This window comes from Myodes glareolus, chromosome 2 (genome assembly GCF_982192425.1).
Source record: "Myodes glareolus chromosome 2, mMyoGla1.1, whole genome shotgun sequence".
Classification (NCBI taxonomy): Eukaryota; Metazoa; Chordata; class Mammalia; order Rodentia; family Cricetidae; genus Myodes; species Myodes glareolus.
Window position 1 is genome coordinate 71838651 of NC_142027.1, and position 14582 is coordinate 71853232.

The 14582-nt window shown below is 41.2% G+C and overlaps 1 protein-coding gene across 2 annotated transcripts in view; it reads left to right on the forward strand.

Moving 5' to 3' along the window:
- Nucleotides 1-14582, forward strand: part of Atp13a5 (ATPase 13A5) — a 129689-nt gene that overhangs the window by 8512 nt on the left and 106595 nt on the right. The window contains exons 2-5 of one of the 2 annotated variants that reach the window (XM_048453938.3): nucleotides 11855-12028; nucleotides 13694-13840; nucleotides 14042-14112; nucleotides 14218-14298. In XM_048453938.3, coding sequence (XP_048309895.3) covers nucleotides 11855-12028; nucleotides 13694-13840; nucleotides 14042-14112; nucleotides 14218-14298 — 473 coding nt within the window. The remainder of the gene's footprint in view (nucleotides 1-11854; nucleotides 12029-13693; nucleotides 13841-14041; nucleotides 14113-14217; nucleotides 14299-14582) is intronic. The other variant, XM_048453939.3, reaches the window with a different exon arrangement.

Genomic DNA, 14582 nt, shown 5'->3' on the forward strand with positions numbered 1-14582 from the left:
AGGTAGGTTGATCCCATCGCCAGACCTAACGTGGCGTGCGGCAACCAGAAACTGAGCCACCTCTCCTTTGCCTGACGCTCTTACCAAACCACTGCTTACAAGGAGTCTCCTTTACCTCTCTTATATCACTCCCTTTGAAATGACCACGCTCCCAGGTGTGTGTTACTAGTGTTATCCAGAGTAGAGAGATGGAACAGACTTGAGGAAATCAAAGCCCAAAATCACATGGGTAAGAGGCGGCAAGACTCAGTATCTGCCAGGAACTGTGTAGAAAGGATAACTTTATCTTTCCATTCCCTTCCCTACATGTTCATTTATAAGGTCTCTGGTTATTTTCCTCCCTCCCATTTCTAAACTCCATCTCTTAGTGGATGTTACTGGTGTTGTATGATACAAATCATTAGGGAAAAAAATCGAGTGACCCTGTTTGGAGGAAGAGTCATCAAAATTAAATTATGCTTGAGATTAATTAGCATAAAGGAAACGTATTATGATAAGCTGTAATCAGAAAGCACTGGTTAGCCAAGGGGAGCATTAGAACAAAGGAATACCAGGTAAAGCAGCAATGCTTTCAATAAGACATCAAATCCCACCCTGGACCTCACGCCCTGGGAAAAGCTGAGAAGCAATTTACAAAGGACTCTCACCAAGGGCTAGGAGGCTCAATTTGTCAAGGAAGCAAAAATATCACTCCTCTTCCTCTTTGCTCAGGAAAACACCTGCTTTAGAATATTACTTTGATATTATAAGCTTCTTTCTACCTTTCCTTTCTCCCTGCATTTCCTCCCTTCCTCCCTCCTCCAGTCTTCTCTTCCTCCCATCCTCATACTAAAGACTGAGTTCAGGACTTTCTTCATGTCAGACAAGCTTTCTGCCATTGAGCTGTATCTCTGGACCTTTTGTGACTTTTATTTTGAGACAAGGCTTCACTGAGTTCCCCAGGTTAGCCTTGAATTCATTTTGTACCCCAGGCAGGCTTTGAACTAGAAATCAGCCTCCGACTCCCAAGTCCGAGTCAGGTGGGCATTTTGATAATAAAGATGTTCCCAGCTTCAAAAATAAGCCGTGCACGTATCTGTCTTAGTCAGGGTTTCTGTTGCTGTGAATGCACACCATGACCACAGCAACTCTTATAAAGGAAAACACTTAACTGGGGCTGGCTTACAGTTCAGGAGTTTAGTCCTTTGTCATCATGGCAAGAGGCATGACAGCACACAGGCAGATGTGGTGCTTGAGAGGTAGCTAGCTGAGAGTTCTACATCTTGGTAGGCAGCAGAAAGAGAGAAAGTCTGGGTCTGGCTTGAGCATCTGAAACCTCAAAGCCCACCCCCAGGAGCACACCTTTGCAACAAAGCCACACCTACTCCAGCAAGGCCACACCTACTTCAACAAGGCAACACCTCCCATGGCCTATGGGGCCATTTTCAGTCAAACCATCACTGCATCTTTACCTATCTCGGCAGTTCTTTAGTAGGGATTTTACCTCTACTTTCATGGATGTCAGTTCCTACCTAAGATTATGTCAGCAAACTTCCTACTTCAAATAGAAATATTATTTATTTGTTATTTTGGAGACAGGGCGTCAGCATATGGCCCAGTTGACATGGAACTTGCTATATTGTCCAGGGTGCCCTAAAAACTCACTAAGTGCTAGGGGGCCGAGGCACTAAGGTATGCACCACCAAGTCTTTTCATTTATTGGAACATTAGATTTGAGATCCTTTTTCCCCTTTCTCAAATATTCCCATTAAAACCATTAAAGTTCCTTCCATTTGCTCGGGACATAGTGTCTTGTAAGCAAATCCACCCCACTTCTCTTTTTCTTACACATTTTATTGGCATGGATAAACACAGTGATGTCAATGAAGTATGGTACTCATGCATACAGCTCAGCAGCTGCTGTCAATCACTCCCATTCAATCTTGACTTGTACTGGAGTCATATACTGCTTCTCCAGTACTTGATTTACTCTCTGTGTTGTCTGGAATGTATCCACATTGGTATAAGTATTAGCTGTTACTTTTAAAAACTGCTTTGTGGTTTACCATTGGATGACAGCACAAAATTTACTATCTTTCTTCTATTGTTAGACCTTCCTTGGCTTTCATAAATACAGCTTGTCTGACTACTCTTATTTAAGAATTTTTCTTTCTCTCTCTCCCTCCCTTCCTGTCTCTCTCACTCTATTCCCTTCTCTCTCTCTCTCTCTCTCTCTCTCTCTCTCTCTCTCTCCCTCTCTCTCTCTCATTTTCTTTCTTTTTATTTTTTTCTTTTGTCTTTTTTTTTTGAGACATAGTCTCACTGTGTATCCCTGACTGGCCTGGAGCTCACTCTGTAGACCAGGCTGGCCTCAAACTCACAGAGATCCACCTGCCTCTGTCTCCCTGAGTGCTGGGATTGAAGGGATGTGCCACCACTGCTTGGCTCAACATTTGGAAAGATGAAAAGACACTCATCTTTCTTCTACACAATGCCAAGAGTTGAGTAGAGTACTCATTTCTGTAGCAACACTGCTTTTAAACATGTTCGCATCAATTCACAGTTCTAGCGACTTTAGTTGAATGCTGGTTGAACTTTACCAGTTTTACCCAATCTCTGCCACCTGAAGTATTCAATGCTTTTAATTTTAGCTGATCTGTCTTCTATAATGGCATCAGTGGATCTCCAAAGTCCTCCAATATGGTGTGTCAGAGCTTGTTTCTCTTTGGTCTGATCTAGGCTGTACTAGCCTGTGACATATCATTGTGGCTTTCATTCTCATTTCTTTATCAAAGTCCGAAGCTTCCTCTTGAAGGTTGTAGATCATTTTCTGGCTTTTTAAAGTTGCCTATTTATGTTTTTCCCCATTTTTCAGTTTTATTTCTTTTTGATTGATTTGTAGCTATTTTGTGACTTCCAAATACACATTACCTTTACTATATGGGAAATAAACAATCAGGCCTCATAAGTGGCTAATCTATCTTCTCCAGAGACCCTTTGAAAAACAGCTGCCTTTAGCTTCAATGAAATAAAACATGTTTTTCATGTTTCAAGAATTACTAGTCTACCTAAAGTTTTCTCAAGTCTTCTTTCAAGGCATTTGTTTTCACATTTAATTGCAAGTGGATTTTTGTGTCTGACACGGAGATAAAAGGGAATCTCATTTTCCTGAGCATCCTTCCCTTAGCTCCGTCCTGCCGAGACAAGTACCCAAAGCCCCCGACTGCGGTGGTTCCTTCTTTGGAAAGACAGTGGTGATGTTTCAGGTCCTTTCCCCACTCTACTCTGTCATTCTTCATCCTTTTCTCTGTATCATGCATTTTAGGAAAGCTGAATTTCCTAATTACCCGGCTTTGTAGGCGGTTTCCAGTTCTCATGCTCTCAGTCCTACATGCTTCTGGTTTGTTCTGAATTTATTTCTGTCTACCCTACGTTCTTGGTATTTCCCTAGAAGATTTAGAATCATTTAACCAGTGACCAGAAAAGCACTTAATGAGCCTCTAAGTGGGAATGTAGTGCCATTTTCCAAAATTTGTGCATCTTCCCATTTATTTAGATATTACTTTCTCAGCAGTAATATGAAGTTCTCAGTTCAAAGGTTTGGCACATCTTTCTCAGATTTAGTACAATGCGATCAAATTTTTCTTGCTATTATTTGTACTCAATTAATTTTCAAATTTCTATGAGTATATATAAGTCCATCTGTGTTTTCTGTATTTACCTACTATCCTACAACTTTAATGGATTCACTTATTAATAGTTAAAATCACTCAGAAGACAGAGATAGGTAGATCTCTATGAGTTTGAGACCAGTCAGCTTTGAAACAAGGTCAGCTAGGTTTATACAGAGCAACCCTGTCTCGAAAATCAACCAACCAACCAACCAACCAAACAAACACAAATAGTTACTCTCTATCTGTCCTTAAACAAATTACTTGCATGTAACTATGTATATCTGTCTTTTTCTTTGCCTCTCATACAAACCTTTTCATTCTTGCTCCTGAATGCTAACACTGAAAATCACACTGGCTTTCAAATCACTACACTCCTAAGGCAAATACTGTTGAGCAATAATGTTACATTTTCATTATGCCCAAGCATTGGTTATATAACATATTTTACAATAATTTGATATAGAGTGACATAAATCATAACTTAAACTTTCAACATGCTTCAATTGTCTGGCAATTGTGGCCTTGTTATGACAAGTTAGAAACATACACTTTAAACTTTCCTTTTATTTATTCTTTGTGGATTTCACATCATGCATCTCCATCCCATTCATTTCCTTGTCCCTTCATATCTTCCCTCCGCCCTTGAAACATCCTCTCCCAAAATAAATTAATATAAAACCTAAGAGAAAAAGAAGAAAAAATGAAAAATCAATCTTGTCATGGAAATGGAAGTTGTAGTGTGACCAGTGAATCACACAGCAAACTTTATTCATAAATCTTTACTTGCAATTGTTCATTATAAAGAGTCCTTGGTCTGGTTTGAGGCCTCTGGTTTCTTCTACACTGTCAATACTGGGTCTTCACTGGAACTCTTCTTGGTTTTCCTGTTGTTACCTTGTGTCGTGGCATTCCTGCAGCTTTGGGTTTGCAGGACCAGTCCCTTCACCTGCTCCAACAGATCACAGATGGGTGGATGCTGGGGTGGGCCAAATCATAACCCTGGTTCTGGGCCTGGGTAGTTGCAGGTTGGTCGGCCTGCCAGCTCTCCCTTGTCCTCAACACCGGGGCCAGCTCTCCTGCATTGCCCTGTCTACTTCATCCCTGGCAGTGATGATCAAGGGGCTCTCCCGCTTTCGTGCCCTCAGGGTTGGTTCTCCCACACCTACACCTTCAGGGTTAGCTATACTGTGTTGCCCGGGCATGGTGTAGGGACCGCTCTCCTGAGTGCTGCAGCTGGTGAGGGGTCGGGCCAGCTCTCCCACCTGTCTCAGGCATTGATGGGGGACATTTCTCCCTCACCCATGCTGCTGCATGACAGGTGGGTAATGGGAACAGCTCTCCCATGTTCACAACTTCAGAGTTGGCTCACCCAAGCTCCTGCCAACTACGTTGGCTCTATTGTTTGCCCAAGTGAGGTTCAGGTCCTGTTTTAGGAACATTCTTGTATCCCCCATTTATAAAGCAGTTTAGACAAGAGCAGTTTCACTTCAACTTAAATATCGAAAGGATTCTAAAGTCATTTTGGTTTAAAGAATAATTTAATGACTGATTTTCTTTTCTTTGTTTAGAGTTGTTTTGTTGCTGTTGAAGTTATCATGAAATGTCTTCTCTTCTCTCATATTTTCTTCTTTAAATACCTGTGAAAAGTACGTTTTGTTTGAGATTAATATAGCCATTCAGCTTTTCTTCACTAACATTTGCATGCTATGGCTTTTTTGTGTTCTCCCTCTTAACTTTCTTATTTATATTTAAAGTATGCCTCTTATAAACAGCATGCAGTGCATTATAGGCTAATTAGATCCAAAAGACATAAGTATGCCAGTTCACATATTATGTGATATGCAGTCTGCGAGTTACTTCCAAACAGTCAGTGTCCAGGGCCAAGTATGTGTAATGCAGAAGCGTAATAGTATTGGAATATTGGTCCAGCTCCTAGCTGGAAAGAGCTCACTTGTAGACCCAATTTTCACTCATGGTATTAAGACCATTTACATTTAATGTAATTACTGATACAATTGGGTGAAATTTTATGCTGCTGCTATGAGGATCCGTTCATTCTGCATGACTTTTCTTCATTCAACACTGTATTATAGGGGTCCTGGGTTTCTACATTGATACTATTCACTCTGTTTTTAATGGCTTCATTACAGAACACTGTTCAGATGTTTCAAAACTCACTGAACCACTGACTAACACTTCATTCCCTCAATAGTGTTGCTATTGCAGACAACGCAGCGCTGAGCATCCTGTGCCCATTACTTTCCATTTTGTGTGCTTTTTCATTAGGGCATCCTTCCAACTGAAGAATTATTGATTAAAAGTAGAAACATCTGTATAACTCTTGATAGAATTTGTAACTTTGCCTTCCCCGAGGAGTTGTTTCCGTTGAAGAGGTTATCGGTAGTCCGGGGCTCTACTGGGTTGACTGCAGCCTTGCTTGGCTTTTATTTCCCCTGTTTAATAGAAAATGCTATGCAGAGAAAAACCCAAGTAGGCAACAGAATTGTGATGATGAGTGTCATTGCTGTGTGAAAGTGGACAGAAAATGTGTTTATGAGTGAGCTTTTTCCAGCTATGAGCCAGACTAATATTCCAATATTAATATTAACATTAATATGCTTCTGCTTTGCACGCTCTTGGCCCTCGACACTGTTTGTAATCCCAGACTGCATATCACGCAATATGAGAACTGGCATATTTATGTTATTTGGACCTAATTAACCTCTTATACACAGATAAGACCAAGAGTTATGGAAGCAGAATGAACACAGGGAGAGGAAGAGATCTTGGAAGTGCTTGTAAATTATGGGAATTGCACGTTTCTAAATGAAATCAGAGCCCCTTTGCCAATAATATCAAACTACCCAGCAACCAGCACTTTTCCGTGCATGAACTGTGCAGCAGTGAAAGGAGCTCGCCAGTCTCATGCTCGCCATACAGAGGATGCAAGCAGAAGCTGCCATGGCTCAGCTCAGCAGCCCCATGCTGCAAGTCTTCCTTGTTGTTCTGCAAAAACTGCCCTGGGATCTCCCAGAGGTGAATGAGTTGCTGGAAGTCATGCAACCCATAATAAGCAGAGCAGTGACTCAAACTTACACCTTGTATCTTAAACTTGTGACCTTTCTTCTCTGTCTAAGGATTGCTTTCAACACCTCTTATTAGACTCTTTATTCACCACTGAGTTATTAGAGAAAGCTAATAAAAAATGTCATATCGAAGATGAATACCTTTCCAAAGAATTAAGCAAAGAGATTTGTTATATTATGCATTATCTGGCATAAAATTCAAGAGGTTCTGTCATTAAAATCAGTCCATAAACAAAGTAAAGAAAAGTCTATTGTGCAGACATTAGCTGACATTACAGCTCTGAGATTTGGACATGGGTATTTAGAGTTATTGAGAAACAAAGACAAACAGAGATTCCCAGGTCAGCTTAAAGCCACTGGATAGCACGTATGCCATACCACTCTCTGTGGTAGTGAGTTTTCATTTATGTGACAAAATATCTGAGGTGAACAAGTTGCAAGAGGAAAGACTAGTTTGTGCTCATGGTTTCAGAGATTCAGTCTGTAGTAGGAGACTGCTCATTGATTTACCAGCCACCCATGCCCGAATAATCACACAGAAACTATATTAATTACAAAACTGCTTGGCCAATGACTTAGATATATTTCTAGCTAGCTCTTACATCTTGAATTAACCCATTTCTTTAATCTCTGTATTTCCACAAGGTTGTAGCCTAACGGTAAGGGTTCTGGGCATCTTTCTCCTTCAGCAGCTACATAGTGTCTCCTTGACTCTGCCTACTCTCTCTCTATATCTCTGTTCTGTTTCACTGCCTGGCTTTACTCTGCTAAGCCATTGGCCCAAACGACTTTATTTATCAACCAATAAAAGAAACACATATACAGAAGGACATTTCAAATCAGTGGTCCATGGTTGGTTGGTTCCATTGCTTTTAAGTCTGTGACTGTGTCAAGGCAGGGACATGGTGAAAAGTCAGCACGAAGCTGCTCATCTCATGGCATCCAGGAAAGTCAAAGTCAAAGAAAAACTTTCTCTCTCTCTCTCTCTCTCTCTCTCTCTCTCTCTCTCTCTCTCTATCTCTATCTCTCTCTCTGTCTCTCTCTCTGATATATCGTTTAGATCACAACTTCTACTGACCCACTTCCTCCAACTAGACTCTACTTTCCAATAGCCCTTTCGATTGAGAACTCACCAATGGATTAATCAATGGATGAAGCTAATGTATACATGACCCAATCATCTCTCAGAAGTGCTCCTGATAGCAAAGTCATCAACACATGAGCATTCCCTGTAGGGTGACACTCTGTAACCCAACTGTAATAACCAGTATCCCTCAGGTATTTCAAAGTGCTCTAAAAGTTTGTGTGTGAAACAATGCTATGTGAACCCTCATTGAAGATGGTAGAAACTAAATTTTAGTTTTAAATAACAAAATCTTTTCCCCCTTTAAAACAAATCTCAAATTCACTTAATTTATAACAAATATTAGCTAACCTACTGTTAGAGGTACAAATATCTCAGCGTGTTATTCTAAGAATAAGTAAGTGCCCTAGCATATCTTACAGACAGCACAGCATTGTGGGTAAATGTTTTGTGGCTGGCTTGATGATTACGACATTTTTGTTTTGAGAGCATGCATTGTTCCTTCCTTTATCAATGGTGCTGGAATGTAAGGGTGATGGCTCTATGCAGGTACCTTCTCTTCTTTCTTTTCTTTCTTTCTCTCTTTCTCCATCTCCTTCCTTCCCTCCCTCCATTCACCTCTCTTTCTCTCTCTCTCTCTCTCTCTCTCTCTCTCTCTCTCTCTCTCTCTTTTCTTTCTGTTTTTTTTTTTTTGAGATAGGGTTTTTCTGTGTATCCCTGAATGTGCTGGAACTTGCTCTGTAGACCAGGCTGGCCTCGAACTCAGAGATCTGCCTGTCTCTGCCTCCCAAGTGCTGGGATATAAGGCTCATGTCACCATTTTCATCTCCATTTTCAACATCTCCATTTTCAATGAGCTATGTAGCTGCTGCCTTCAGCAATGGGGCCTTGCTGTCAGGTTGTGGAGAGTAACCTATAATTTTGGCAACGGCCCAGGTTGTTTACAAAGGATTCATATGGGGCCCCTTTAGCCAACAACCCAATTAGACATAATCTAATCCCATCACTGGATGCTTCATTTAGTGACAGGAGATAGCCAGTTTGGTCTCTGTCTCCCCAATAAATATTTGTCTATATTATTTACATTGCCTTCATAAATGTATAAATTTTATGAAGTTTCTACTGTATTAGGTTTGCATACTACTCCTCAAATGACCCTTAATATTAGCTTTCTCTCCCTGGGTTGCCTCCCACAAATTCCCCTACTCTCCCTTTCCCGCCTAGATTCTCCCATTCCAGCTCCTCCCCCCAATATCTATTATCTATTCCATTTCCCTAACCCAATGAGATCTATCGGTTCCCTCTAGGCCAGTATTTCTAATGCTGTGACCCTTTAATATAGCTTCTTTTGTTATGGTGACCCCCCTGTCATAAAATTATTTCAATGTTACATCATAACTATAATTTTGCTACGATTATGAATTGTAATGTAAATGTCTGATATGCAGGATATCTGATATGTGACCAATGAGAAGAGATCATTCAACCCACGAAGGGCTTGCAACCTACAAGTTGAGAGTTGCTGCTCTAGTCCTTGACTCTATAACCTATCCTCTGTGGGTCTAATGAACTATAGCTTGATTGCGATTGACTTTACAGCTAATATACTCATAGAAGAGAAGATATGCCATATTTGTATGGGTCTGGGACACCTCACTAAGACTTATTTTTTTAAAGTTTTATATATTTGTTTGAAAATTTCACGATGTCAGTTTTTTTAAAATGGGTGAGTGATACTCCATTGTATAAATATATTACATTTTCCTCATCTATTCATTTGTTAAAGGACATCTAGGTTGTTTCTAATTTCTGGCTTTTATTAATAGAGAAGTAATGACCATGGTTGGGCAAGTGTCTCTGTGATTGGATGAAACATCCTTTGGGTAAATGCCCCAAACTGGTACAGCTGGATCTTAAGGTAGATTGAGTTTATCATCTTCTGATTTCCATTGTGGCTGAACAAGTTCACACTCCCACCAGTAATGGCAGAGTGTTCCTCTTGTCCCACATCCTGGCCAGCATGAGTTATCACTTGTGTTTTGATCTTAGCCATTCTGACAGGTGTTTGACGAAAGATGTAAGATCTCAATGTTATTTTGATTTGCATTTCCCTTATGGTTAAGGATACTGAATGTTTCTTTAAGTGTTTCTCAGCCACTGAGTTTCCTCTATTGAGAATTCTCTGTTTAGATCTGTACCCCATTTTCAATTGGGTTATTTGTTTTCATGATATCTGGTTTCTTGAGTTCTTGGATATTAGTTCTATGGATATTAGCCTTCTACCACGTGTGTAGATTTAAATCTTTTCCCATTCTGTAGGCTGCTGCTTTATCTGATGATGGTGTCCTTTGCTATGCAGAAGCTTCTCAGTGTCATGAGTAACTGGCCAATAACTGGTTTGACTGAACCAGACCCACTCCACAAGATGAAACCCATTCCCAAACTGCTCGGGCAACCAAGAAACTGAGACTAGATAGCTCAGGAATAAAACTAAACAATACCTATCTAAAAAAGAAAAAAAGCCTTAGTGAAAAAATGACTCTTGATGATATTCTGCTACACTCATAGATCAGGGCCTTGTTCAGCCATCAGAGAAAAGTCTTCCTGCAGCAGAGAGGAATAAATACAGAGACCCACAGCGAGACATTATGCAGAACCTGAGAGACCTTGGAACACTTACCCCTAAATGGAATGTCTCCATCAAATCCTTTCCCTCGGTCCTCAGGGAGCCCTGTGGAAAAGGAGGTTGAAAGAGTGTAAGGGGGTGGACAACACCAAGAAAACAGGACCTTCTAAATCAACATAAGCAAAGCTCATATGAACTCCCAGAGACTGCAGGAGAATGCACATGACCAACAGGGGTCTGCAGCAGGTCCTCGGAATAAATATTGTGGCTTCCAGTTTAGTGTTTTCATGGGACTCCTGAGTGTGCAAATGAGTGGGTCTCTCATTCTTGTGTTATCTCTTGGGGTCGTTTCCCTCTTCTGGTTTGCCTTTTACAACGTCAATGCAAGTTTTTGTTTTATCTTATTATATTTTGTCTTCTTACATCAAAAAAAATGAAGGAAGGAAAGAATGAAAACCTAGTCACTAGGGTAAAGGTTAACAACTGACATACCACTTATTCCTGCTGGGAGATGGAAAACCAGTTTTCTGCACTAGAATGACAATGGGTCATTTCTCCAGCAGAATGACATCAGCCGCTCCAGAGCAGGCCTCATGCTTAGGATTAGTTCACCAATGTACAACAGAATCCGAGGGTTTTGTGTGTGTGTGTGTGCTTGTGTGCTTTTATTTGGTAACAGGTGGGTTTCAGCAGGAGTGGTGGTGATGGTTTATTTTGTTTCCTTGGTTTTGTTGTTGTATTTGGTTTTTGGTTTTGAGGAAAGAACTTGGAGCTGGGTGATTAGGGAGGGGGAGAAAGTCTGGAAGGGCTTGGGGGAGGTGAAGAATATGATCAGAATATTTTTATATTTAAAATGGCTTTATATACTAAAAACATAATTTAAAAAAGAATAAGTAAGTGCAATCGATCCTTCAAGAGCCTTTTATGGCTGCAACTAGTCCTTTAATTTACATTTTGCTGGATTAGACAACAATTCATTTATCCATACTCTCAATCATATTCAGTTATTTTTATAACCAAATGTGAAGACAGATAAAGGTGGATGTGTACAGGTCATGTCTGTCGCAATCACTTTCTTTAATATTAACAATTCCTTTAACACCTAGAGGAAATAAATCTGCTTTAAAACACGAGGCATGTTATAAACACTTGAGGTGCCGCCTATGAATGCACAGAAGCAGGGAGATCTTCCCTTTTCCTTCCATCTCATGCTTAACTTCACTTGGCAGGGCAGTAGGGGGGTTCATGCATCTCTTTCCTTTTATTATGTCAGCTGCCAGCTGCAGTCAACCTGATTCTACCAATTGATGCCAGACTTCTCTCAACCAAGAACCCTGCATCGCAAGCATGTAACCCTTGAATCAAAATGACTACTGAAGCATGAGATACTGTATTTATTATTCAGGAGGTGTTTGGCTACCAAACCCAGAGTCTCCGGAGAGCCCTGTGCTTCGTCACAGCCATCCTGACTCTTGGCGCCCTTCAGCTGATGTTCTACTGGAGGCCTGAGTGGTGGGTGTGGACCAGTTGCATCCCGTGCCCTTTGCAAGAAGCAGACACAGTTTTGCTGAGGACAACCGTGCGTACCTTTCTGCTATCCATTTCAAATGCCGTGGTCATCACAGAAGGATGGATACTGCCTGTTCTCACTTACACGTGGAAGTGATGAAGTTGGCATTGTAGAATATTGATTCCCAGAGCCCAAGAAGGGGAAGGGGAGATAGAGGGGAAATGATTAGTAGGTTCAAGGCGACCTTGAATAGGGGGGATACCTGTAGCCTCACAGGACAACACGGCTGACAGCAAATTTAAAAAAAAATAAAAACTGGTGGAGAGGGTTTTGAATGTTCTCAGAAAAAAGAAATGGTAAATTTCTGAAGTGATTAAGCTGTCAATTACCCTGGTCTTGTCTAATCGTTATATACAGCATATAAATACTTAAAATTCATTACGTACCCCATTGTTGTGGGAGTGTTTCTGAGGAGACATGAATAATTGTCTATTCATTAACAACAAACCAAAAGAATGATTTTTCCCAAGTCCAGCTTAGTGAACCGATACATCTACTGGAATTATATTACATATTACACACACACACACACACACACACACACACACACACACACACACTACTTAAAGGATTGTGGGTGACTCTCAAGTGGCTGCAACACTGAAAAGCCCACCCCATTCTTAGAACTCCTTGCTTTATCTGCAAACAACTAGGTAGGTTAGAGAGTCTTCTCTTTCAGCCAATTGTTAGGGCTTCTGCAGCTAGTGGGAGGGGCCTCGGGAATCATGTAAGGAACTTCTTCAGATTTGTGAGTTTTGTTTATTTCCTGAGTTTTAAAGGAGAGAATGTTTCAGTTCAGAAGAAATGGCTACAAAGACCCATAAATACATGCAAATACCTTACCCATAAATACATGCAAATACCTTACCCATAAATACATGCAAGTACCTTATCTCAATTAAAAGATTAAATATAACTTTGAAAGAAAAAAAGTACTATGCTCATGTCTTCAATACTGCATCTGCAGTCTAGCAATGACTAGTTATTATTCCAGAGATGCCGAATAGATCTCATCTGTCCAAACAGTTTACCCAGGCCAGAACAAGAGAAGGAAAGATTATCTCTGCAAGCTTCCTGTTATTTATCTCTTGCCCTGCCCAGGAATGCTGACACTTTCTTCACTCCAGCCCGGGGGAATCTCTCGTATTTTAGGTTGAAGGATGTTGCTCCTTGCCAGAGCATGGGCAGTGGCTGTCACTGTTAACAACTCTCAGAGGCTACATAACGTAGGAATGCTCAATTTTCAACAATACATGCTTTGGCGTATACTAGGTAATGTTAGCTTGTAGATAGCATTTAAAAGTAACTGGAGCCTGGCGTGGTGGTGCACACCTGGGGTCCCAGGCCGTGGGAAGCTGGGGCAGGCTAACCGAGAGGTTAAGGTCAGTCTAGACACGTGAATGACAGTCTCAAAAGATTAAATAAAGTAATAAAAAGAAATATAATCATCTCAGAAAATTTCTAGACATAATATTTCCCTACGAATTCCACACCCCCCCCCCAACATCCAGTGTTTCTCAAAATCCTGTGTGTAGCAGAAGCCTCTGGAAGGCTCACGGAAACACAGACTGCGGCTCCACTACCTGAGCTCCTCTCTCCAAGTCTAGACTGTGCCTAAAAATCTGCATTCTGACTGAGGTCTGAGACTATTCTTTTGTTTGTTGACTTTTTAAGGATGAATTTCGAAGGTACATAAGGAAAAAAGTCTTCTGCCTCCACTTATCCGCACTGAAGTCCCCTAGAAGCAAGAACCCAGAAGAACCTTTGGTGGCGGACCGCCACTCAGTCATAAACCAAGCTGTACTGAAGCCAGAATTAAAAGTAAGCGATCTAATGTGTGGGCGGTTCTGGCACATTTGTGGAAACAGAATAGAGTGTGGGTTTGATGGTCAAGGCTCTGACGATGATATGTTTGGGCTGAACTGATAGCTAGCTATGAGACCCACATGGGAACCTGGACTGCACCTTTGACCTGCTTTCCTCTGTGAATGACGCCTCTCCCTTTCACGTTTGTGGTTGCAGCTACAATGCATCCAAGTGCAGAAAATCAGGTACGTGTGGGATTTCTCGGAGAAGCGCTTTCGGAAGGTTGGGTAAGTATAGCCTTTTCTCAGCACCACCTTAGGATGCAGCCGGAGACCACTGACTCACTGGGGACTGTAAGCTGACATGTGGTTCCTATCCCAACTACATCCTAGGTTGCTAGAAGACAGTAACTCCTGCTTCGACATCCACCACACATTTGGATTGGGTCTGACCAGTGAAGAGCAAGAGGTCAGGTAAGCTTAAGGATGCTTACTGAGCCTCACCCTGCCGGCATATAGTATCAAATGGACTCTCCTTGGTGTGCTGCTGACACAGTGCTTTGCCAGGTTGATGCCCTTTGCTGGCATCAGAAAGACATTCTAAATTCTCTTAGGCAAACTTATTCAAAAGACACAGAAAGAACGAGCCACTCAAGTAAAATACCACCCCTTCTCAGACTTGTAGAATAGGCTTTATAATAATCTCGAGTCTTTTCATAAACATTGGTTTCTCAATCTTGCTGCATTGACTGAGAGCC